We start from the raw sequence: 26,424 nt of genomic DNA on the forward strand, positions 1-26,424 counted from the left end.
CGTTTCGCACAGCCACGTCTCCGTGCAACACAAAGCGGAGGATGAGGAAAAGTCTGTTTTTCACCACAAGTAGCTTTTATAGAGTAAATACAAAGTGTGCAAGTGTAGAGCTAACTTTACTAAGATTCAAGCGAGCCTAAATTGTCATAAAACAAGTTCCTGTTGTTAATTGGGTTTCATTATTCTAGGTAAGATAATATACCTCCACTGCTCCTGCATTAGATTTGCTTTACTTTTACTGCACCGTTCATAAAAGCGCCAAATAACTTGAAGCTGGAGGGAAGATACTCGATTGGTCCGCGTCTTTACATATGACCCAATCACAACGAGCAGAAGAAAACAACAGCCAATCGCCTTAGTTTCTGCTGTATGGCCAGCTTGATTGGTTTGAAAGCAGAGAAGAATGACCAATAGTCACTGACTTCCTGTCCTCTCTGACCTCTGAAAGCCAGTCATACTTGACTATTTTCATTCCAAAGGCCAATCACAACTTAGGGTGGGACAAAGCTGGGGTTTATATCCAGGTTGTGTGGCTTCGTCCCGCTTTGCTTGCTAACTTACGATTGTAGCTGTTTGTATTTGAAGATCAACTCGACAATGTCTGGAAGAGGAAAAACCGGAGCAAAGACCCGCGCCAAGGCCAAGACCCGCAGCTCCCGTGCCGGTCTGCAGTTCCCCGTGGGCCGTGTCCACCGTCACCTCCGCAAGGGTAACTATGCTGAGAGAGTCGGTGCCGGAGCCCCGGTGTACCTGGCCGCTGTCCTGGAGTACCTCACCGCTGAGATCCTGGAGTTGGCTGGCAACGCCGCCAGAGACAACAAGAAGACCCGTATCATCCCCCGTCACCTCCAGCTGGCTGTCCGCAACGACGAGGAGCTGAACAAACTGCTCGGCGGTGTGACCATCGCCCAGGGCGGCGTCCTGCCCAACATCCAGGCCGTCCTGCTGCCCAAGAAGACCGGACAGGCGGCAGCGAGTTCCGGCAAAGCGGGAAAGAAGGCCTCATCTCAATCTCAGGAGTATTAGCTTGCTGGCTAATAACTTACACCCCAAAGGCCCTTTTAAGGGCCACTCACTTCTCATCGAGAGGGCAATTGTCCTGGCTTGTTACCCGTTTCACATTCTTTATTAAATAAAAGCTTGTTTTGTAAAAGTGGTCTGCACCGTTTGTTAAGTAAACGTTAGGCCAACTAAAGTTCCTTGCTAATAATGTGAATAAAGTGTGCTAACCATTAGCCGATGAGTTAATGTAACGTCTGCATTCACCAGCCTGAGATTCGGCCTTATAATGAGAGTCTTTTGACTCGTAGAAGAACTATGTTGTTATATACACGTGCTACTCATTTAGCAAACCGTTACAGGTCTAAGGGGGGGGGTGGGAGTCAACCCCCTCTGACCAACATGCGCTACATGATCTTTGTAACGTTAATGAAACCTGTACGACCATCAGCCTGCTGTTCATCTGGTCTAGCATGACTTTGCACCTTTGGTGCAAGATTCTCAGTTGAGTCATTAAAAATAAAATAAACAAATTCTCTAGTGAAACTGTAGTCCCTTATTAACTTAACCAAACCTAGCTAAAACTAATTCAGTCAAACTATACATCTTACCGTCAATATGGACCTAATGTTCAGCTTTTGATTTATGGTCATTTGAGACTGGTGCAGTAATACTGTTTCCATCCCAGCTGAACTTAACATGGTAAGCCACCACCACAGTCCCCGAAAGCACCAAGATATTGAATCGATGCCTAACATGAATTCAATAAGACTTGAGTATGGACTTATTCTGGTAGGATTTACTCGGCACAATTGTATTACACTGCATTAGTTAAGAGTACCTACAAAATGTAAAAGCCTAAAGCCATATTTAGATTTAGGCAAAGTCTGTTTGAAACACTTTGTTTTTATTTGTTAAAACAGTTGTCTTCAGGTAAAAGTGTCCTAAATAGAGTCCTTGTGCATCGGTGCGGTTAACGCCTGCTCAACAACACTAACGTTTTTTTCTGCTTGCAGCTCCAGGTGTTTCCTTGAAGAAACAAACAAGAATGAGCACAGTGGCATCTGATCAAGTACATGTGGCTCTAGTGCAGCTGGCATACCATTGTGAATAATTGTACTCTATAAACTCCAAATGTATAGGAGATGGAACAGAAAGTGATCAATAACTAATGCAAGAATCATTCTGTTACACAAGACAAAAGCCATCAGCATAGACAAGCATTTAGATAAAGTTCCAGTACATCATGTGAGTAATTTATTTAGATTACTATATATTACCAATTGCTACATTCTTTATAAAACCATAACTGGCAGCTCTCATATTATACCATGTTAATTAGTGTTGCAGAGAGGTTTAGAATATGTTGTCCAATCTAAAAAGGGTGTGGTGTAATTATACAAGGATAAGTGCAAACCCTGAAACCCTCAGCTGCCCACATAAAATCTACACAGGAAGAAAAATCTCCCACCATACAAACTCCATGTCAACAATGCACACCAGGTTGCATACAATACATACATGGCTTCTGACATCTTTGCCTGACAGCTACACAGCAGCACAGTGACTGTTTGTGGACTACAAACACACATAAGAGCTGCAAATGCCACTGATACAGTTAACCTCGACAGACATGTCAGAACAATCATGGCGATCATGATAGTGGGAGTGCACTTCACTGATGTTGCCACCAGGGGTCAATTGTTTCAAGCCTAACAATCTGGGGTATGTGACAAGTGTTTACGTCCATGTGTGTTTCCATTTATTAACAATTGAAAACCGCTCTCTGCACATATTGTTCCAATGAATATATAACACATGGACTCTCGCCATAATACCAGATTGATGAAAACGTTCCCTGCTGGAAATGAAAGACTCGTCAGCAGTGTTAAAAATATAAAAATATTTGATCTTGAGGATCCATCAATCCTCTCAACAGTCATACTTAATACTTCTTTGTGTGGGATTCGTTTATTCAGAGACTCGGTTATTATTGTGTCATCTGTGGCGGGGATTACTTGTTTTTTTTCTCATTACATAAAAAAAAATCACCTATAACTGTTCCGCAGGAGGAGAGCCTGTATATATTTCTGTCTGCTTCGACTGTTTTATTAGTGGCAAAAACAGCATGACGCACCACGTTTGAACTGAGCCCAGGACAGGCTGAACCAATTACTCAGGCCATGACAACGTGTCCAACACCGACAGCCGTGCTAAAAATTCCAGCCTGTGAGGAAAACCTTAAATGTACACTGGCTGTGATAACTATAATTTCCTGATTGGCACTGTGTCAACAGTGATATTCAGTTTTTCTTTACAGCTTTCCTCTGCTTCTTCTGAGGTTTTACAGTATTTATGTAATGTAATGCTTGAAGTAGAGATGTAAAGTCACAGACATTGTTGACTTGTGCGTGTGCTTCTCTCAAAGTGCAAACAAAGGCAATCTAACCCCTTTATGAGTTTGAAGTGATGTCATCCTGACACTTTTTCCATGTTGTTAATGACAGCTTGGTAGGAATAATGAATGGAACAAAAAAAAGTATTACCTAAAGCTAGTCCAGGGATACTGAAGGGAAAGTCTGAGAAAAGAACAAATGTGCCTTTTGGGAATCACAGAGCAATGTTAGATTCAAATGAATGGGAAAAGGGAATGATAAGTGGGGAGAGAAAAAGGGCCGGACAGAGGGGTGGACCCGGCAGAAAGATATATGTGGATGCACTGAATGTTTCACTTTGAAACTGTCCCAACAGCAGTCGAGAACTGACTGCATATTTCCATCCTCTAGGAGAGAACTGGGAGACTTTTCTCATGAAGACTTGGGAAGATGCCTCGTCTCTTGTGTTTTTAATCTTTGGACCGAATCATCCCACAGACAAGAAGATGTTCCTAGCCAGCTCTGGTAATGAGAAACAACAAATGTTTGCTTGATTGTGTGTGTGTGTGTGTGTGTGTGTGTGTGTGTGTGTGTGTGTGTGTGTGTGTGTGTGTGTGTGTGTGTGTGTGTATTGCAATGAGAGACAGAGCAAGTGGGTGAGACAAAGAGATAATGGGGCTATTGTAGCAGTGTATTACGCTCATGGTTTTCAGCCTGATACGACCCAGTTATCTCTCACTCATTGTACGCTCTGTGAGAGAGAGTTTAATACTTTCATTATGATTTCTGTTATCTTCTTGTATTGACTTGCGTGCCCATTTATAACTTCAACATTAGAGAGCAGGTGGAAGTCATTTGGTTTCAGAAAGAGAGAGAGTTTAGGAGCTTGTGGTGGCTTGTGTGTGTGTGTGTGTGTGTGTGTGTGTGTGTGTGTGTGTGTGTGTGTGTGTGTGTGTGTGTGTGTGTGTGTGTGTGTGTGTGTGTGTGTGTGTGTGTGTGTGAGATCTGGCTGCCTTCAGGGCTCACGCGTCCAGTAATATACTTTGCTGGAATCACAGGCTGATGCAGTATTTCACCCGACAGGAGTGTGAGGTGTACATGAGCCTGAGTGAGTATATTTTTTACTTTAAATTGCTAAAAACCTTCCAATGTGATGCATTTTTACGTACATGGGGACAACAGGTAAACTTCACTTTATGATTACAACCTGTTTGCGTGTAGATAATATGTACGCCTCACTCTTCATATGTGCATTGTTGATATGTTATGAGAGACAAGTGGACAGATGTTACAAAGGAAAGTTGTTTTATTTTGTATTATTTGTTCTGGTTCGTCTGGGGTCGTGCATCACGTCTGATCACATGATGTGAGTTGGGACTTAGTGATGCTTGTTGCAATATATGAGAAAGTGTGTGTTATATCAAATAAGAAGATGCAATTGGCTTTCATGTGTACACATTGTAATGTTTTGGCTGCATAACGATATTGTAATTTTTCTGATGATGTTGCAAAAATGAGACACCACAATGTCCTGCAACTATCTGGCTCTTTTTTTCCCCCTGATATGATGATAATCTGTACAACTCATCTGAACATCAGTCTTTCATCACATTCCTCTCTCAAGATGAGGGTCGTTCTTGTCCTCATTTGAGTCTCACATGCAGCATTCCTCCCTGCCACAGCAAGCTGCACCGCTCAGTTTTGGGTTAAGGTTAGGGCAAAGGTCATGTTTTGGCTTATCAATCTTAGCAGAAGAGAAAGCATCAGTGTACTACTGAGAGGAAGTACCGACAGGGTTCAGGGGCAAGGAAGTCCCTGTTACCTGAATTAAAGCGAGAAGAAGGTCGAAAGCTGTTTCTCATCAGACCTTCACACATTCTTCAGCTTCATGGAATGTAAGCTGCCTCTACCTTTCTGACTGTATCCTGCCCAAGCTTTTTGAGCATGCTTCCACCTGTCTGCCATCATGTCCAGGCATCCTGCAGAGATCTACACGCATCTGCTCCACAACTTTAGACAGTATGAAGCGGTGTGTATCCACAGGGCCTCCGATCAAACACACGATTCAAGAAGTGGAAGAATTCCTCACACCAGTGCGATCAGTAAAATACACACGCTAACGCTATTAGAAAATGTTCTAATAGTGGTGAACTTCTTACGCTCCCACACCGCTCTTCAACTGTTTGAATGCTGAGGCATCTCTACTATCAGCTCAGGCTTACAACCAAGACCTCAGGGGAAATAAGAGTTGCATAAAGTCAGCAATCAAGATAAGAAGGCAAACTGTTAATCTGTGCAGGCCAATGTGATTAAACTCCTAAATAAAAACCTTCTTTTCATAGCCACACTGGTTAAATAAATGATTTCACACCACAAGACTTTTTGCTATAAAAATGTGTCAACTATTCAAATCTTTGTGTTACTAATAAATCACAATCTTTATAATAGTGCTACACGAATGGGAAAAAGCATCACCCTTATACTTTACTTTAAAGTGCTAATGCATGTGTTCCAATTAGGAGTGTCGCGATATAAAGATTGATGATAAAAAAGGTGATATTTAAAATATTTAATATTGATATGATGTTAATAATAAATACACATGATAATAGCGCCTCTGAAATCATTTCCGTTTTTGTTCTGCTATCCTATTCATCCATTAGTGTAATTGTTCCTTTTATACACTTTTGTACATTTGTGGTTACAGACTCTCTCTCCTCCCCCGACACTTGTATTCAAAGTAAAGTGTAGTTGGTGTGGACACTAGGTGTTGACAGGTTTAGATGATCCCTTTCTTCTGCTACCGTATTTGCTGTAGCTAGACTGACTAATCTCCATTTAAAGTCCTCATTTAAAGAACATTCAGCGACTTTTCATCCCCTCAGCTGTAACCTCCACATCATCACTGAGGGCGACTGTTTCAGAACATCAGGCTTTTGCTCCAAGTCCATCTGGTTACATAGCTGCCTCTGTTTGTTTGTTTTTATTCTCCTTAGTGACTCATCATCTCCTTCATTTCCTCCATCTCCTCTCCCCCGACCATGGGAAAAGCCTTGAGAGATCAATAGTGGAGTCTTTCTCCCACTCTCTCACTCTCTCTCTCTGTCTTTAAAGGCCAAATGGTTCCTGTGGGACGTCTGAAAAGATGGCTCACACGTGTTCGCTCACTTCCTGTGGAAGTTAGTATTTCTCTATCCCATCATCATTGATGTATCAAGCACAGTGGATGAACTATAATCAGCCGTGCTTCGTCATATCATCATGAACTGTTATTCAACAGAGTGGAAATACCTGCTCGACACACTGTTACATCAGCAGCACAGAGCTTGGAGCAGGAAGTCAGAGGACACAAGGTCTTTTCCATCCCCTTACTCCTACACCACGTTGTATTTCCTGCCCGGATCACACTCTTAACAGCTGCTTAACCAATAGCCAACGGTGAGGAGACTCACGGCATGGAAGGGGTTCGTTCTCCAGCCTCCTCAGATCATCTGGTGCGGTCCATCTGATCTTCCAATCAATGGAAATCCTGTAGGAGTGAATACATCTCAGGGACTCTCTGAGGAGGATCTGGACTTTAACCCCAACGTCTCTTTATATGGGGTGTTTATAAATTGGAGTCGAAGGGGTTTATCTGCCAAAAAAGTGAAAGGAAGTCAGTAAGAAACATGTAATTTAGGGAGATGTAATAGCACATTTTAAAGGGCAGTGCCGATGCTGGTCCCCCCTCTGTAACTCTGCACCGGGATGGGGAGGAGAAGGGGTTGGGAGGTGGGAAATAGCCGAGGAACTCAGTGAGTGAATGAAGAAAGCTAGGAGCAAGACGTAAACAATAATGTGGACACTGCTCTGCGGATTAATGCACTTCAAACTAACTCATGGATCTAGCTGTTGTCTGGACTCTGTAAAGGTAGAGAAATGGTAAGAGCTGCATGCCTGTCAGTGAAGTGAGTGTGTTTGCAGCACGGTTCTGTTTGTGAATAGTTTTCTGCCTATTTTTATCTCGTCCTTCATAAATTAACACTCTTTTATGTTATGAATAATTTAAAATGTCGAATTTATTGTTTCGTCAGTGTTCACTCTCAGCAGAAATCATTTCTCTTTAAAAGTAGCAGCCCAGACTGTGTGGCTGGCGGTGTCTATTTTCAGAAGCTCATAGCAACTCTGAAGGGCATAACTGCCCCCATAATCACAGGTTACAGTGGAAGGCCCTGCATTTGCAAGCACTAAAAACTATTCTCCGGCCTGGGTGTGTACGTTAAATCACTGAGGCTTGTGGGAGCAGGAGCATGTGTGTGCACATGTGTGTGTGTGTGTGTGTGTGTGTGTGTGTGTGTGTGTGAGTCAGACAGCCAGAGACACATTACCCTGCCCACTCTCCTGTCCTGTGTCTGACTGCGTGGCTCAAAGAGGACCAGTGTTGACAGCCAGTGGGCTGACAGCAGAGGCGTGAGGGGTCCAGTGTCAACGGTGAACAGAGGGGACGGTCTGTTCTCCGTGTCACCGGGTCCTCTGAGACTCGCACACTGGACGTGATTGTCAGATATGTGTGGCTTCATGCGGCGGCTTCGTCTGGAGTGACATCAGACGCAGATAGAACGCCCTGTTGTCTCAGGGCTAAACTTGGAGCAAACAGCTGTAGATGTTTTTTGGCAATTCTCTTTTCAAGAATTTTAATTGATCAGTGATGTCAGCATGGGGCAACAATGAGCTCAAGCATTTGTCTTTGATGCAACAGTCATGTGTTGGTGTGCGAATGGGCTGGTGTGGTCATTTCCTGAGAGTACAGACAGGTAGGAAATTAAAGGCGACATTTTTAGTCTATTTGCGTCTGTAGATTTCTCCTAAATTCACCAAAGGTTAGAATTAGATAATGCATCATATGCATATTTAAACATAACTTTCAGAAAACTTGTAATACAAAAAATAATTGTCTTAATGTAAGTTAAGACACTTGACTGTAAGTCAAGTTACTGGGGAAGTTGCATGGTGATATATTAGTTAAAGATTTTACCCTAGTCACATGCAGTGTCAAAATGTACATAACTTTTAAGGCTGTTTCCTCATATTGACTTTTTTTCTCATACTTTAGTAGCACGTACACACACCAGACTTTCCAGTTTCATTCATATTTATATTCTGAAAGATTTATACAGAGGGGCTTATTTTTTGGCTGATATGCCTAATATATATGATATATGATAGCCTAATTATATAACATGTTATTCCTAATAACATGGCAAAAATGTATTCTTTTTTTATGGGTGTTAAGGGTACAGTATTTTATGATTTATGGAGTAATACAAATATATATCCAAAGTTCCCTACGTGAAAACCTGTGACCATAATATGTCAACAAAAATACATTTTGAACCTAGTTTTATCCAATCTCTGTTCAGAAAATAAAACTAAGCACATATTTAATAAGATAAAGCTTCAATTGCATATATATATATATATATATATATATATATTACATTTCAGAAAACTTGTAATATAAAATTTGTATTTCTTAATCTAGGTAATGAACTGGGGAAGTTTCATGGTGATATCTGATAGTTAAAATATTGTTACCCTATTCACCTGTAGGGTTATGAGAAACACAGGTCAAGATGGTTTGATATAAAGTATATAATAACGTGGATCATATACTACTGCCTTCAAAGTCACCATCTGTCAGAGACAGCTCTCTTCACCATCACAGCACCAAATTAAGGAATACATTTTGGAAAGATGGTGTTTGTGTAACCAGTCATACAGGACATGCAGTCATTTCAATTTGGTCCATGATAGACAAAACAGACACTACATAGCAGATCATTTTGTCAATCTCAGTTTGGCTTGGAATGCTGAGCAGATACTAAATCGTTGCCAGGACGAGCAACCCATGTGGGTGATAGTGAGAGACATGGAAACCAGCTTTTAGTAAAAAAGACGGTGAGTCATCTGGGCTGCTTATGTGTCTGCGTGTGATTGTTTGAGTTCCGTCTGGTCTCTGTTTCCCTTTCGTCTGATGAGCAGACAGCTGGATATAATCTGCAGCATCTGTCTGCAAACATGGAGTGTGTTTGTGTTTGCAAGAGCTGTGTGAGAGTCACAGTGACTCATCGGAGACCGAGGAAGCAATGATCTGACCCTTGATGTTTGAGGGACCTGCAGAGCTCATTCATACCTTCTGATACACCTCATAAGTACAATTGTGAGGATACTAATAGCAGACTGTTGTGTCAAATCAGTCATGTCTTTTAGATTGAGGCATAAATTAATCCCAGTTTTCTTGATGGATCATTTGGTCTGGCCAGTTCTAGTGAAACAATTACCCACTATAATGGTTTGGTCACATGGGCTTATAAGTGGGGCAGGAGGTTTCTAAGGAAAGCACTGTTCCCATTGTAGTACAACTGTAGTAGCAGTATTCCCAGCGCTCCCATTCATGCCCTGCTCTCCCTCTCTGTGTGTGTGTGTGTGTGTTTGCTTCAGGATCTTCATGTGTCAGATCATTCTGACAGTCCAGACGAGATGGAGCGTGTGAGCAGGAACAAAGTGGAACATGGGAGACAGACGCACCAGATCTTACAAGTAAGAATTTAAGATTGTGTTTAAGGATTTAAAAGTAAGTCTTCAGTTTTTTTTAAACATATATTATTACAGTATATGTTAATTCCTCATCTTTTAAATGTTAAGACATGGACTTGTCTATGCTCTTTCTCTCTTGTTATGGATTTTAATTATTTTATTCCTCTTTATTTCTCTCTTTATTTCTAACAAGTAATCCTGATTTTGAATGAAACAATCTTTCATTAAAATGATACCATGTCCAGTCTTCCAGTACTCGAGGCTCATATAAGATGTGAGACTATATCTTATTCAATTGTTTAAAATTAGGATTTCAGGATGAGAGACTAGTACAGTTTGAGTCAAGTGTATACATTGGACTTCTTATTTTAACATTTTAATAGCTGTTCTTTGCTATTCATACATGTAGTTTTCACTTTTAAGATTCGGTACAAAACTGATGCTGTGATGATGTTTTAAGACGTGTAAAATCAATATGCCGTGTGTAGAACGTAAGTGAGCAGTTTCAGGATCATATAATCATGTTTTTTAAATTGTTTTTGTTTTGACAGAGCACCCCTTTAGACCTGATTGAGACAAGCAAGTCCCTGAAAGTCCAGGCAGAGCGCCCCCACCTGGTTAGTTTGGGAAGTGGACGCTTGAGCACAGCTATCACCTTGCTACCACTGCAGGAAGGTAAACACCTGAGTGTGTGTGTGTGTGGGATTGGTGGGTGCATTGAATATGGAAACTAATACTTATTTAGAATGATTTATCTTCTCACTAAATTATGCACTACTTATTTTATAAATATCTTTATGTCCTTGTTGAATAGGATCTCATTAACAGCTTGTTAAATACGCAGTATTGCTGTTAAGGTGACTAAAAGAGGAGCCAATAAGATCAGGGAATGTTTTAACATACATGTTAAGCTACAGTTTATAAACCCAGACATCTCTGTAGTGACTACAGGATCTGTAATCTATGTTATTGTTAGCAAGTATAGATACTTCCATAAGCACATTATCCAAAATAATTCACATGTTCTTTAATAAGTAGGTAGCACAACTTGTCCTGAGTTGACACAAACGGATACACTCCCTGAGGCACCTTACCTTCTAACCATCTTGTTGTTGCTCATACTGCGTGAAAGTTGCAATTACACCCTTGTCTGTGATTTTCTTGCACTGAGCCCATAGACACCACAGAGGAAGAGAGGGTGTGACGGTAGCGCCCCAGAGACGGAAGTCTTCTGGGATTTTCGTTGTGCTCCATCTCTGTGATGTCACAGAAGAATAAATAGTGTTAAAGTTAAATCTTTTACAATCAGACAGCAATATAAATACAACTGATACAATACAGAGAATAGTAGATGCATATATTAATTTTTAGCCTTACATTTGCCAGGCTAAGCACACCTTGTTTTTCAACATTCAATAACTCCATTTGTGACTCTACCATGTGACCTTGACCCCCGAGATGACGCCAGTACTTCGAACTGCAACCTAAGAATACTTCTGTGAAGAAATAAATAGCAGGTCCAAACGGCTCTCCTGTAACTGACGCTGAGGAAATGTTTTCTCTTGTTGCAGGGAGAACCACGCTGGGCAGCGGGGCGACAGACATCCCTCTGCAGGGCCAAGGCATCGCAGCTCAGCACTGCTACATTGAAAACCAGGCAGGCATCATCAACTTGTACCCATGTGGAAACCAGTGCTCTGTCGATGGCCTTCACATCACCAAACCCTATCGCCTGACACAAGGTAGCACGCGCACAGGCTTAAGTGACTGAAGTAATATGAGTGTTGGTGTTAAAGCTGTTTTTTTTATTGCATCTTATATCAATTAGCTTATATAGCTTATATAATGGTTGCCTTAGACATCCACAATGCCCAGAGGATGAATCCTAATGACTTTGGATCCACTGACCTTTCATTTAGCACTACCAGCAACATTTTCACCTTCCATTGAAACATCTCAATGTCTACGAGATGGATTGGCACAAAATTTGGTAAAGACTTTCATGGTCCCCAGTGGATGATTCCTAAGGACTTTGGTGATCCCCTGACTTTTCCTTGTGCGATAGCATGAGATGGAAATGTGTAGTTTCATGGGAAATGTCTCAACAACTATTGAATGGATTGCCACAAAATTTGGTCCTTTTCATGATGAATTGTAATAACTTTGGTGACCCCTTAACTTTTCATCTCGTGTCGTCAGTTTGAAATTAAAATGTATCCACTCCTTTGAACTACATACCACCAAATCTAGTGATATTCCCATCACAACATTTGTGTTTTGTGCTAATTAGCAAATGTTAGCATGATAACATGCTAAGCTAAGATGGTGATTACAGTAAACATTACAACCGCTTGGTATCAGCATTTTAGCATTGTCATTGTGAGCCTGTTAGCATGCTGATGTTAGCATTTAGCTCAAAGTACTGATGTGTAGCCTACTGATGAGCTGCTAGCATAGCTATAGACCCTTAATCTTGTTTAACTGCCCTTTATCTATGAAATCACACAGATGTACATTCAGATTACTTACATTCAGCTTCGTAACAACAAAAGAGTCCCACGTCTTTCCAGTAACATGTATACTTGCCATAAAAAGGCACAACAGTCCCGCCCCCCTCAGTCCCCTCTCCATGGGATCCAAGCCAGCAACTACACCAGAATGACATTTGAAGCCGGTGTGATCAGCCAGTGTGTGGAAGCAGCAGCTGCTGAACAAGAATACTTCAGGCTGTGCTTCATTCAAAGGACTCCTGTCGTGAAATTCTGATTAAAACAACTGGGAATGGAGGAAACCGCTTCATTTATATCTTAAGGAACAATGTTGCAGCCATATGGACCTTTGACTTCACTTTGAAGGATGACATATTAATCTCCCTGTGGATTATCCAAAACTGGAAACAAAACTTCTGGGAGTATATCAGGCGGAAATGCAGGGAAAGGAGAAGGAGAGGGAGTTGATTTCACTACCTTGCTAATTACACGTGAGTTAAACTAGTCTGTTTATTTGTGTCAGGTAAACAGTCAATACACTCCCTGTAATTGTGCAAACTCTATTGTTGACTACAGGACAAATGAACAACAACAGTACATATGTTGAGCTCTTTGCCATGTCTGTGTCACACTTTAGGATTCCTGTTTCCTACCACTTGCTTTTACTTTTTATATTTTGTTTCTTTACATGTCAAGCTTAAATGTGGTTCACATTCAAAGCATGTTAAAATAAATCGTACAAAAAAATCAGTGTATACACTCACACCTCCTATTCCTAGTCTTGATTATGTAATGCTGGTAAGCAGGACTGCATTATGGATGTATACACGCAGCATATGCACTGTTGTGAAACCCTGCAGCCATTATACTGTAGACATATTGAACTAGTTAAGCCATTGAAAGCTGAAGTTACTGATTGTTAGAAATGCTTAAATATGAAAAAAGCAACAACACCGCATCAGCAATAATTTGTTGATCAGTTTGTTGAATCTTCTGTAGCACTGCATTTATGGTGTTGTTAATACTTAGCCTCTCTGACGATGTTAACTAACTAATCATTGACAGCTTTCTACCCACATGTTCTTCTCTCCTCGCAGGGTGCATGCTGTGTTTCGGGCAATCTGTCTTTTTCCGCTTCAACCATCCAGAGGAGGCCCTGCGGATGAAGAGCATGCTGCCTGGAGGGAGCCAAGGACTGATCAGCACAAGAACTCACCCAACAGGTAAAGACCCTGATTTGATAATCATACAACACTTATAGCTTCAGATTGTACAATTCCTGTGATCCAGTTGCTGTGAAAAACACACCGGTTGTGTTCATACTCAGTGCGTCAGTTAGTAATAATACCTAACAGGGACCCAGAAATAAGCTGGTATGTATGAAGGTTGTACAGTTTCCTCAGAAGCTATTCTAGGCAGAGCAAATACTTTGGGCTGATAGATATTATGTCACAGTTGGGTTCCTACCTTAGTGTACAAATCAAGAAGTCAGCCTCTGGTTAGGATGATTGTACATGATTAGCTGTATCCATGTTTTAGGACCTTCATCCTAACAAATGGTTACTGAGATGACATACAGTAAGCATAAAAACTAAAGAGAGAGAGAGAGAAGATAACTGAACACTTGATCATTTTGATAGATAGATACTTTATTTATCCCGAGGGAAATTCAGGACAGTTTTTTGTGTTAAACTCAGAATTGACGTTGACATTAAACTTGCATTTTCATGTCAAAAGTAACATTTGATACCAATTTTTCCAGCTCTTCATATCTCCAGTACAATTGTTCTTGAAGTCTGACTTGAAACATTGGTCATTATCCTTGGCGGGATGCAGAAATAGCTTGTTCAAGGCTAATTATCTGTGGCCTACATTGTGATCTAGTTCATTTAAATCTATGGTTTTTGCTCCAGGTGTGACCCCATTGTGACAAAGAATTGTTGTAACCTTTCTTTTTAGAGTAACATTCATATAGTGTTATATTGTACTGGCCCGTTAATTGCTTTGCCGTCGTGCCGTCGATGATATTTAGAACCCATTCTCCTCTGACCTTATTAGTTGGGCTGTCAGTGCCTAAACATACAGTAAGAGTACCACACCCTGCCCAGTGTGTATGGGCCACTCTTTCCTGACCAGGCCCTGATTTCATCTGCTCTGAATGAAGTATACCACTGCAGCTTTTATATTTAGCAGCTCCAGATCCCTGTAGGATTAAAACACAACTGAGGAGCAAAACATCCCGCCTGCTGGGTTCCTATAGGTGAAAATGGGCTCTGAGACATTTATCACTATTCAAAGTGGGCCACTGGGACACTGTGTGTTCAGGCATGTGTATTTGACCTTTTAAGGGCTTCCCCCCTTTATCCTACAGCACTCACTATGTGGTGAACGTCAGTAGGACAAAGATGACACAGGACAGATCCCTCCCCCTGTGTTTGTTTCTGTGTGTTTTTGCAACTGTCCTCAAGTGTCCTCTTCCTTTATTCGACAGGAATGCTCATAAACAAGTGTTTATGTCTCCCTTCGCAGACTCTCACAGCGCCCTGAACGGGAACCATCAGTCTTTTCCGAGCAACGGCGACTCCAAAATCAACAACAAAGCAAAGAACCTCCAGGACTCTTTGGTGCTGAAGGGTGGATCTGGTAAACAGCCCTCTCCTACAAACATGCTCAATGGGAGAAACGGAGAGGACTCCATTTATGAAAACAGCAGCATCTTTCTTGACGAGAACCTCGACAGCAAAACTCCTCCAGTACCTGCACGGTCCACTCACACAAACTACCCTCCTGTTCCCCATCCACGGACCTCACTCTCTGTGGCCTCAAGCGGTACTAGTCAGAGGGCCCAGGAGAGCCCAAAGCTTCGTAGGAACATAAGACCAGAGGCCACGTCAAGCCCCACACCACTGAGCAGGGGGTCAGGACAGGGAAAAGAAAACTCTAGCCCCAAACCATCCCCCGTTAAATTTTCCCCAACAGCTCCATCCAGCCCACGAGTGAGGGGCTCCTCCCTACAGAAGAGATCCCCCAGTCCTATGCGAGATCAGCCTCTCTCTCATGTAGAAGTCCCTCAAAGGCTCAGGACTCCAGAGCCAATTGGGTCCACCAGCCTGAGAGACCTCCCTCCTCTCAGCCTGAGAGACCTCCCTCCTCTCAGCCCTTACATGTCCCGCAGAGGGACTCCAGGATCGCAGGGCTCAGCTTCCTCCCTCGCCTCACAGGGCTTCAACTTCCCAGAAGGACCCCAGTCCCACCTTAAACTCACAACTACTTCAAAAGCAGAAGCCATGAGGGCAATGTATGCCCAGGGTCCATCGCCAATCTCAGGGCAGGAGAAGGATCCTGGAGGCAGGCAGATAAGGGCCTTCCAGGGAAGTGCCAATATGTCAGGCCTGGGTTCTCTGTCGAGTTTGTCTCCTCTTGCTAGCCCTCGTAGCCAAAGAAAGACTTCCTGCACGACCATGAAGGAGCAGAGTCATATGAAACCATATACTCGCGAACGCAAAAACAGCATCTCTGAGATCAGTGACAATGAGGACGAGTTACTGGAATACCATCGCTGGCAGAGAGAGGAGAGGCTGCGCGAGCAAGAAATGGAGAAACTGGTAAGTGATCAGCACTTTAGATACGACTTCACAGTAGATACTAGAGAAATCTGTGTACTGCTGTGAACTTCACTCAGGAATTCTTAAATAAATCATCTGCAGGTGTATGACTCTTTGCTTATTCTATATACTCTTCATGGGCGGAATGTGTATAAACTTTAAATCTGCTATAATCAATTTTTGACCAATTAGGAGAAACATCTAAACAAACTGACAGGTACAGAGCCACAGGTGTATCCAGGCATACAAACATCTTTAAAAAAAAGAAAATGTATCCAGTAGACACAGAGCAAAAAACATGTGAAAGTTAAGTGAAGGTGCTGAAACTGCTGGCATAGCAGACACTGTGTCTGCATTCAGACATCTTGTCTAAATCTCCTGGCACACGGCCACTAGCTCATCTCCCCAGAGCATTACTGGCATCGTCAGCCCATGTGGCCCGTGAAACACGGGGTGAACATTCCTCCACAAGTCAGTCCAGAGCGGAGGGTGCGGCTGCTTACTGCTCAACACTATATTTATCAAAAGGACGAGCGGCTTTTACTTTCAAAGATGCCCGTACTTCACTGGAGGCTCTTTCTTATCTGTACCCACTCTACATCATAGACTGCATACTTGTTATCCATCCTCAGTCCACACCCACTAGCCCCCGACCCCCATTCTTCAGCCCCTACCCCTGCCTGCTTCTGACAGCTGAAGCGACCATAAGGGAGAAGAGGGGGGTTGGGGTTCCCAGCACTCCACAGACTATTTCAGGAACCAAAAGGTTTCTGGTAACAAATAAGAGAGTTACCAACCACACACATCTGAGTTGGACTGATAGAGGTTTCACTGCTGTGGCTACAGAGTGTGCATGTTTGTGTTGACTCATCCAGTATGTGTAGATAATGTAAACTGATAAATAACTGATATTTCTTGGCCGAATGGTGTGTTGATCAGTGTTTTTGCTTGGGATACATATTTAGAATTTCCTCCATTACATGATTTTAATTTTGTAGGCATTGATATTCTGCTGTGTTCATGTGGTGGTCCAAGTTAAACAGCATCACTTGCAAATGCTAGTTTGTCAAACCACCACCTGATGATCAAGCTTGGTAGTCTGGCCCACACAAACTAGACATTATAATTATCCAGCTGCAAACTCAAAATTTGAAATTTGTTCTGGGTTGGCTGACATTTGTAGGTTTTCAGTGATTTCTGGCTATGTTGCGCTATGTTGCTAGTTCTTATGAAGATAGATGATAATAAGACTTACTGCTTGTGTGTACGGTAAAATATGATGACACAGATATGAATGTAGATAACAAAAAACGTGAAAAAACTTTCCTGAATTACACATTAAACAGTAAAGTACCTCAATAACGTCAAGGCATCTGTTGAAGGAAAAGTTTAACATTTTGGGAAATAAGTGTATTTACTTTCTGGGAGTTATGTGCAGAGATTTATATCACTGTGTCTGTTAAATTGGAAGCGAGATCCAGGATATGGTTAACTTATCTTAGCAGAGGCAAACAGCTAGCTTGGCTCTGCTAATCAGCACCACCAATCAATACTTAATCTGTTTTAATCCGTACAAAAACCTAAGTGTATCTTCTAACAGTGAGCTTAGACTGGACAAAAACAAAGGAATAATGAAGTGTGTCCATATGGACTATGGATTAAACAAATGAGATTCAATATGCTAATTATTGAGCTTTAGAGGCGCTAGCTGATTCCCTCCGTTTCCAGTCTATGCTAAGATATGCTGATGTCTCCTAGTGGTGATGTTTAAATGGTGCACATTTGACAACGAGCTGATGTGGTGAACTGTGTTGGTCCCTGGACGATTGATCGCGATTGTTGTTTTTGTTTCAACTGTAGACCTGTAGATGAGAGAGACAAAGAGAGGATATCCACTCAGTGAAATGAATGCCCTACATTTGGCACACTGCTCTCTTAGCACAGTTATCTCACTTTACTGAACCCAACCTACATAAATATTGCTGCTATTTAAAAATACAAATAAAAAACAAACCATTCTGCAGTTATCTCTCAGCAAAAGGAAGAGCATGGCTAGAGAGGAAGAGATGCGATAGAAGAGTTAGTTTTAGCATCAATTCCACTGGGATGGACTACTAACTGTAGGCTTGCAACATAGTTCAAATATTAATGTTTTAAGTGGGTTCTGGTTGATTGAGAGGATTTATATGGTGATAGAAGAAGAAATATTTATATTGCAATAAACAGCAACATTTCAGTAAAAATAAAGTAGTTTGTTTCAGCATTACGCTATTTTGCACCATCAGATGAGCTCAACATTTTGGTTAATAGCCTACGCTTACCGGTGTTTACTTTTTTGAAGAGAGTCACATGAGAGGCGTCAATACCACTCTCATATGAGTCTGTTACAAACATACCATAACACAATATTACTGGCATTACTTGCCAGTTTACAACTCTGAAGTCTGAATTTAAGTCAAGAACTAGACAAACAGCATAAACAACTGTCAAAGGTATAAATCTTGCCATTAAAGTCAATGCTTAAGACAGAGTTGATGTGGTTATTTTAACAGCCTGAATAATTTAAATACCAGACAAAAGTGGCACAATTGTTCCCAGTCTCTCTCCTAATTATTGTTTCACATTCTATTTTGATAGATTAAAGCAAGCATCCCATTGTTTGGAGTGATGGGAAACAGCAGACTGGCCACAAGCTAGAACCATGTGGCATATGAAAGAAATGAAATGAAACACAATGAAGAAAAAATAATCTAAAACAGAGCAACATCTAAATGATCTCTGATCAGAAAGTAAAAACCAATAGACAACTAATGTATAATTATTATTATTATTATTATATTATTATTATTATTATTATTATTATTATTATTATTATTATTATTATTATTACATTATTATTATTATTATTATTATTATTATTATTATTAATAATGTAGTGTAATCTCAGCAACCAAACTCACTCGTTTTACATTTATACCTCTTACAGTTATCAGCCTGTCAGATTCTCTTCTCATAAACTGCTCTGACAAGTTTTACTATGAACCCCCTCCTGAGAGACAAACTCCATCAGCTTCTGCCCTCCTGATATTAGGTTACAGTTGCCCCGTGCCAGTGGTCGAGGGACAGCTGCCTAAATGGGACAATGTCACACAAGGACACTTGCAGCTAATACAATCTATAATGTAGGACAGGCACGCTTACGTCTCACATCTCTTCTTTAGGAGCGACAGAGGCTGGAGACCATCCTTAATCTGTGTGCAGACTATAATTACGAGGACAGTGCTGCGGAGCTGGCTGAGGTGGTGAGGAGGGGGCTGCTGGGGGGCGTGAGAGGAAGCTGCTCGGACACAGCAGGGGGGATGTCCCTTCAGGGAGTAGACAGACCCCAGAGGGTGAGAGAGACTGATGAAGAAACCCAGAGAGAGGAGTCTAGCAGCACAGAGAGCACACATCAAGAGGTAATAAACACGTTCATGAAGGCATGCATTAGATTCTGTTAACTATGTATTCGTCTGATTAGTACGGAAGAGTGTAAGGACCGGGCATGAGAGGAAATATTGAGAGGAAGAATTTTTACAATTTTGCATTTCAAAAATAAAGTCGAAAGGTTGAGAATAAGTCGAACTTTCTGTACATGCGCTAACGCTAGCAGTTTGATTTATTCTCAACATTTCAATTTTATTCTCAAAATGGAAAAAAATTGTATTTTCCCCAAAGTTTGACTTTATTCTCAACATTTTAACTTTGTCCTAAACATTTTGACTTTATCCTCGCAGTTCGACTTATTTTCTCAACATTTCGACTTCCTCTTCTCATTTATTTCCCATTATGCCTGGCCCTGATACTCTTCCATAGATTAGGAATCTTGTAACAAAGGTGTTTAAATGTGCCCTCAGTGTGAAGAGCTGTTAGCTGGTCAGGAGCAGGTCTACCTGGAGGAGGAGAGGAGCAGGATCTTGGCCAGGGTTGATGACTTGAAGCACAGAGTCAGTGAACTGGAGCTGCAGCTACAAGAGACCAAACAGGAGGTCAAAACACACACACACACACACACACACACACACACACACACACACACACACACACACACACACACACACACATTGTAGCTTGTACCCTCTTAGATCAACCCTGATAGTGAGAGGAGTGGAAGCCGTTTCACCTTGAAGTATTTATTTAGCTTGACAGCACTTGTTGGTATTCAGACTCTGACTCCATATTTGTCTCTAGGTGGAGATGGAGCAAGCCCTGCTGCAGGCGGAGAGGCGGGCAGAGCATGAGCAGGTGGAGGCTGAAAATGAAATCATCTCCCAGCTGCAGCTCAAACTCAGCCAGCTGGACAAGGCCACCCAGAAAGAGAAAGACAAGGTGGGCACCCAGGACAGAACTATGCAATGCCATTAATACTCTCAGTCTGCTCAAAGCTGTTGGTCTTATACGTACTGTTTGCACACAAATGTTCTTGAACATCTGTGTTTGACTATATAACTGACATGCACTGCTTATGAATTAGCTGTCTGTCCTACAACTAAAGCACAAACTGACTTCTCTTTGAAGTGTCCAATATTTCTTGCGATTAAAAAATATAAAAACAGCTGAAATATTCCTTCCATGCATTAGCTGGATGTGACCAACACTAAAATGTTGATTCAGACGTGCATATACCTTTTTAATTTTCTCCCATTTTAACAAATATGTGGAGCGTTGCGACCCCTAACACACCTGCAAACCTAACCTCTGCTTCAATCCAATAATACTTTAACTACCTTGGCCTGTTAGCTTTAAAGCTTCGCTGCATGGATTTGAGATGTGTGTGATTTTTTTGTTTTATTTCTCCCTGGGGTGGTCTGTGTGTGAATGTGGACCCAATCGTGCGTATGTGTGTGTTTCTATGTGTTTTTAGGGGAGGGCTAATGTGTCGGCTGAGCGGAAGGCCCTGGAAAAGCAGAGGAATGAGTACAATGAGCTGAAGAGGCAGTTTGATAAGTGCCTGTTGTCTCAAAGGGAACAGTTACAGGAGCAGCTCAGCAGGGTCAGTGTTCTCACGCAGCCCACTGGCTGGCAACAGTGAGTTATAATATACCAAATACCGCAGTTCTAGATGATCTGCACAGAAACGTCCGCAGACATAACACTGACTCTGTTATGAAGCATTCAGAGTTACTCATAAAGCTACAGACTGTGTTGTCCCTCATTACTTCAACATATAAGGTTATAAGTGTAGCGATACAGTAGGCAATGCTTTTGCTATTCTAGCAGCGATTTTAGACTGTTGCTTTATCTCTGCTGTTCCCTCATTCTGGATGCTTGAAATGTGAAATGCAATTAGTAATCATTAATAATGTCATTAACTGCTTTGCGCTAAAAAGTTTGCATGCCCTTTACAATGAATCGCATAAGCACACTTGATGTCTACAGGCAGATTATTTTCAGATTTGATGTCATCAAAATTTGGCTTCTTAATCATAGACATTAAAGGATAATGATGGTGTGTCTGTATAGTTTTATTGTTGTGAACATGTCCCATGAAAAGGCCAAAACCAAGCACAGGTTAGTCCGTCTCTCAATACTTTCCGACCTCTCCACCTGTCTGTGGTACTCATAAGAAACCATCTGTTGCTACTAAAACCTTAAATCCTCAATAGCGGGTCAGAAATTTGGTTTAATATATATATATATATATATATCTTTTAACTGAATACTGTAGTTATTCGCAAAAGCTTCTCAAGCAGGAGTAAACTGTGCTTTTGTTGGGGGCTATTTTCAACCACGGTTGCATATGTGCTAGTTAGTATTTACAGCAGCAGTGCCTGTGTTCATCATTAGGAAGGGAAATGTCACCCTGCGGTAATATAATCACTGTTGGTTTTGCTCTTTTCATGGGATTTTGTGAACAATAAGAAAACATATAGAATATTTCCAGCCTTATCCTTTAATAAATAACCTGCATGTGTATCTGTATGTGGACAGAAAGCTGAAGCTCTGGAGTCTGGGACCAAGCAGTTTGAGGAGCTGGAGTTCTGCCAGCTGGAGGAGGAGAGCAGTCTGGAGGAGAAGAAGGACACTCGGAGCTCGCAGCTTTTCCAAGAGCGAGCCGAGTATCACTGCAGCGTGGCCAAGAGGAAGGTGGGGAAACACGTGTGGCATACATCACTCTCTATGACGACCATGACTATTCAAACGGAATTATAATCTGTTTATAATTAACACTCATAACAATATTCATAATGCTTTATAATCATGAAGCATTTTATAAAGTCACTATAGGTGGTCATTGTTTGCTTTAAGTAAAGTGAACAAATATCAAAAACAACACACATTGTTGTAAAATGTATTTATTTGTTTGACGGGTCATAACAGAAATGTAGTTTGGCACACCTTTTTGAACTAATCTAATATTTACCTAAAAAACGTACTCTAAAGATGCAAAATATAGATAATGCGTCAAACCATTTATTCTTTATATTTAAGCTTTGATCAACAAAAGTGAAAAAAAGTGTATTGTGTATTGTGTATTGTCTGGTTAAGTAGAAATCGTTTCAGGCTATATTATATATATTTATATTTATATATAATATATATTATCTATATTTTTAGTCAATCTTTAGAGTGAGTTCTTAGGGGGAAATATTACATTATTTAAATGTAAATGCCCATTCAATTGTTCTTCATTCAAAAGTTGAGTCAAATTGGAGAACTACATTTCTGCTATACATTGATTTAAAAATCTTTTGTGTGTTCTTGCATAGATTTAATGATATTTGTTCACTTTACTTAAACCAAACAATGACCACTAGTAACGTATAACTGTATTATATCTGTCTATACCTCAGGACTTTCATTACTTCCCTTGAAGAACCCAACGACCACTCATAGTCACATAACAGTTATTATAATGCATTATAAAGAGATTATACGATTCAAGATTTAAGCTTCAAGATATTTATTGTCATATGCACAGATAACAGACAGTTATACCGTACTTACTTTACTAATCCTCCAACAGCAAAAACTTAAAATTAGAACTACATGTAAGAGATATACACAATATAAAAATATAAAAATAAATAAAGAGGTAAAAGGTATTGCACATAGCTTCACAGTACAGTGTTAGTACTGTGACATATGAAATATTTCACAAATAAGGTGGACAACAACAAAGTGCACCATGCATAGTTCAAGTTGTGTTGTGCTCACAGTTCAATCAGTTGGGGTGGGGGTGGGGGGAGCATATTCACAAGCCTGTGTGCCTGTGGGTAGAAACTGTTTGTTAGTCTCGTGGTCCTGGATTTCAGACTCCCGTAGCGCCTGCCTGATGGAGGAGAGTGAAGAGTCTGTGCTGGGGGGGGGGTGTACTGTCCCTGATAATGTTTTGGGCCCTCCTGGTGGTGTAAATGTCCTGTAGTGAGGGGAAGGCTGCTCCTGCGATGTACTGTGTCATTTTTATCACACGCTGGACTGCCTTCCTGTCCCGGGTAGTTCCTGTCTGTGATGGTACTGGTAAGGACGCTCTCAACTGTACTTCTGTAGAAGTTGCTGAGAATTTTGAATTTTCTCAGCCTCCTTAGGAAGAACAGTCGCTGCTGGGATTTCTTAATGTTCTGTTGTGTGTTGTGAGACCAGGTGAGATCCTCGCTGATGAGGGTTCCGATAATAATGTTATAATAATGTATTACAACTATGATACTTCAAAATAAATCTCAGTGAGTGACCAGCAATTATGAAGTATTATGATACTTGACCTCATAAGTCATTATAAAATACTTTATGTGTTATGTATTATGTATACTATAGTATTTTTGCAAGCATTATGAATATTTAGGATAGCTAACTATAATTGTACAGTGCTATAAGCAGAATATAAAGTATATTTATTATGCATTACAGACATGGGTGTCATAAAAGCTAAAACATTTATGTGTGTAAAATATGATGTCAGCGTGATATGAAGAAACTGGTTGATTTGCAGGAGAAGATGACCACTATGGAAACTCAGGTGAAGCAGCTGGGGGTACAGGCGGCTCAAGAATGTGAGAGGATGGCTAAAGACAGGATAGTGACTCTGCAGCTGCTACACAAGGTTGGCTTTTTACTGCCCAGTGAGCTTGTATGTAATTCATAATAGTGATGCATGGCAAGCTTTGAAAGCGCCTCTATGTCCATGCTGGTTTTGCTTCTTAGGAGCAAGACAGGCTGTGTGTCCTGGAGAAGAAGTACTACACCTTGACAGGAGGGAGAAACTTCCCGAAGCCCAACAGCAGCATGGCAGAGGTGAGCAGGAACATGTGAGACATGATATCAAACAGCCGTCTGTGGTTACTGGGAGAGAAGTACTGCAAAATAAAAACAAATGGATTTTTTTTTAAAACTTAGATTACCTTTTTAAACAGGGATTTCTTCACATCAGCGAACCCGACCTTGTTAATGTGGACGGTCCTCCTCATAGCCCCTGTCCCTCCACTGCCTCCTTCTCCTCCTCTCACATCCCCTCCCCTGAATTCTACCCTGTTAGGCTGCAAGAGGTAAATCTCCTCTTTGAAACAAAACCTAACAAATGGCTAATAAATGCCTGTGCTGCAGTTTGTAAGATAAACAATGGGCATGATGGTGTGTTAGCAAATACTGACAAACAGCAAGCGTGCAGTGCGTATCTTGGTAGGTCAAGTTTCTACCTAGCTCCACATCATAGGGTTATACTATTTAGAATTGAAAGATTCAATAATGCAAAACAATATGTATATATTTGGAAGATTACTTTTAGGATCATTGAACTGTAACGTTGCTACAATCCATATTTATTTCAAAGATAGAGACCAAGTGAGTTCATGTGATCATGTGTGTATAATACAGTGTTGGGGAAGCACATTTGAAAGCATAGCTTTGCAAACTACCAATTACTTCACACTCTCTAGGGAGGAAGCTAGTTTGGTTAACTAAAGTAGTAGTTCAAACTACTTTGTAAAAACTATTCCACTCAATTGGGTTTATTGCAAAAATTGCCCACTCGTTCACAGGTCATTTATAAACCAAAACAATATTGAACTTGCACCTTTTTAGACCGTTTGACGACTTGGGCACTGCTCTAAAAATAGGTGTAAAAGGCTTGTTGTATTACTTATTAGTTTTGTAACGTCTGACTTTTACAATCTTAAATATTTTTCTCAAAGAAAAAGGGGACCAGCAGGTCAAAGGGGGTTCAACACAAACAGTAGAGAAGCATAAAAAATCACAATTACTTTCCTTTTATGACCCAAAATTGTGCAGTTGTTTCAGTAGTTAACTACACAAAACATGCCAAAAAATAAGGTAATTGAACTACTTGAATCACTATGCAACTATGAATGTAGTTGAATACCAGAAAGCTACTGCTAGTAGTAGTTAAACTATTAGATTAATTACATGTAGTTCACTGCTCCCCAACACTGATGATACATCCGTGGTTGTGATGCCCACACGTTTGCTTGTGCATCTTTGCATGACTTTTCTAAGTGTTGACTATTGCCGTCTGCAGCCTTCTCACCCATGTGTTCTGGCTGTCGCTGCAGGAGTACCTCAGGCTCTCTGATGTCTTTAAGATGTATGGAAATGCTTCTATGCAACCTCACTCTTCTGCCCCTGCTGCTCTCCACTGCCTCTCCCTCGCTGTAGCTCCAGCTCTGCCGTGTGAGGTAGACACCCTGCCTGCATTCTGCCATTATCTGATATGTTTCTCTGACTTGTCAGTGTACTAAATACTGAACCCACCTGAGCAAGTTAACCGTATCTCAAAACATATTTTCTTATAGATGCTGCTTCTTAACGTTCTTTTCCACTTTCTTCTCTCTCCTTGTTCTGTAAATGTGTGTGTCTTGTTTCTGTATCGACTGGTTGTCTGTGTGAAGGAGTACATCACAGTCAGTCAGTTAAGCCAGATCTTTGGGATGCAGAGACTTGATCCCTCCTCTTCTTCCTCTATTCCATCATTCCAACTTGCCTCCTCTGAATCTACCTTCTCGTGCCACTCAACTGCATGTGGTCCTTCCTCCTTTCTCTCTGCGCAGGTTTGTTATTCTTTCGTTATTAGTGGGGTCCAAAGGGCTGTTTCATGTTTATCTTTCCGACCTGCTTGATGCTTCTGTCACTGATGCCGGTGCTGTACTTGCTCCTCTCTTTGGCTGGATGTTTTTCATCACCTCAGAGCCAGCCTGAGCTGAGCAGGAATGCAATGCCTCCTATTAACCTCGAGCGCTGGTACCAGGACATCATGGCTGCTGGAGAGCCTCGTTCATGTCCTCCACCACTGCCTGCAAAGTCTTTTTCCGCACGCAGACACAGTCAGGTAAATGCTCCACTCTTTCTGCAGGCCAGACACCAACACACTATCTTGGACCCCTGAATCTA

At 41.2% G+C, this 26,424-nt stretch overlaps 2 protein-coding genes across 8 annotated transcripts in view; both read left to right on the plus strand.

The window, feature by feature from the left end:
• The first annotated feature begins 484 nt into the window (after positions 1-484).
• On the plus strand, positions 485-1,235 carry h2ax (H2A.X variant histone). Its single transcript, XM_029447727.1, has one exon. It carries the CDS (start codon positions 598-600, stop codon positions 1,024-1,026), a length of 429 nt encoding a protein of 142 aa, XP_029303587.1. The 5' UTR covers positions 485-597; the 3' UTR covers positions 1,027-1,235.
• Positions 1,236-3,729: 2,494 nt separating this feature from the next.
• Positions 3,730-26,424, plus strand: part of phldb1a (pleckstrin homology-like domain, family B, member 1a) — a 31,994-nt gene continuing 9,299 nt past the window's right edge. The window contains exons 1-16 of one of the 7 annotated variants that reach the window (XM_029448182.1): positions 3,730-3,899; positions 9,855-9,953; positions 10,502-10,625; positions 11,522-11,692; positions 13,537-13,662; positions 14,969-16,044; positions 19,266-19,502; positions 19,941-20,072; positions 20,275-20,412; positions 20,948-21,076; positions 22,015-22,170; positions 24,014-24,124; positions 24,226-24,315; positions 24,435-24,566; positions 25,926-26,084; positions 26,222-26,362. In XM_029448182.1, coding sequence (XP_029304042.1) covers positions 9,894-9,953; positions 10,502-10,625; positions 11,522-11,692; positions 13,537-13,662; positions 14,969-16,044; positions 19,266-19,502; positions 19,941-20,072; positions 20,275-20,412; positions 20,948-21,076; positions 22,015-22,170; positions 24,014-24,124; positions 24,226-24,315; positions 24,435-24,566; positions 25,926-26,084; positions 26,222-26,362 — 2,982 coding nt within the window. In that variant the 5' untranslated portion in view covers positions 3,730-3,899; positions 9,855-9,893. Of the gene's footprint in view, positions 3,900-4,313; positions 4,483-7,178; positions 7,296-9,854; positions 9,954-10,501; positions 10,626-11,521; positions 11,693-12,268; positions 12,931-13,536; positions 13,663-14,968; positions 16,045-19,265; positions 19,503-19,940; positions 20,073-20,274; positions 20,413-20,947; positions 21,077-22,014; positions 22,171-24,013; positions 24,125-24,225; positions 24,316-24,434; positions 24,567-25,589; positions 25,713-25,925; positions 26,085-26,221; positions 26,363-26,424 lie in introns of those variants that run through there. The other 6 variants (XM_029448181.1, XM_029448179.1, XM_029448180.1 and 3 more) reach the window with 6 other exon arrangements.

The sequence above is a fragment of the Cottoperca gobio genome, chromosome 14 (genome assembly GCF_900634415.1).
Source record: "Cottoperca gobio chromosome 14, fCotGob3.1, whole genome shotgun sequence".
Lineage (NCBI taxonomy): Eukaryota > Metazoa > Chordata > Actinopteri > Perciformes > Bovichtidae > Cottoperca > Cottoperca gobio.

What these genes read in the sequence shown, in the direction of transcription:
- h2ax (XM_029447727.1), top strand. Translation starts at nt 598, where the DNA reads ATGTCTGGAAGAGGAAAAACCGGAGCAAAGACCCGCGCCAAGGCCAAG.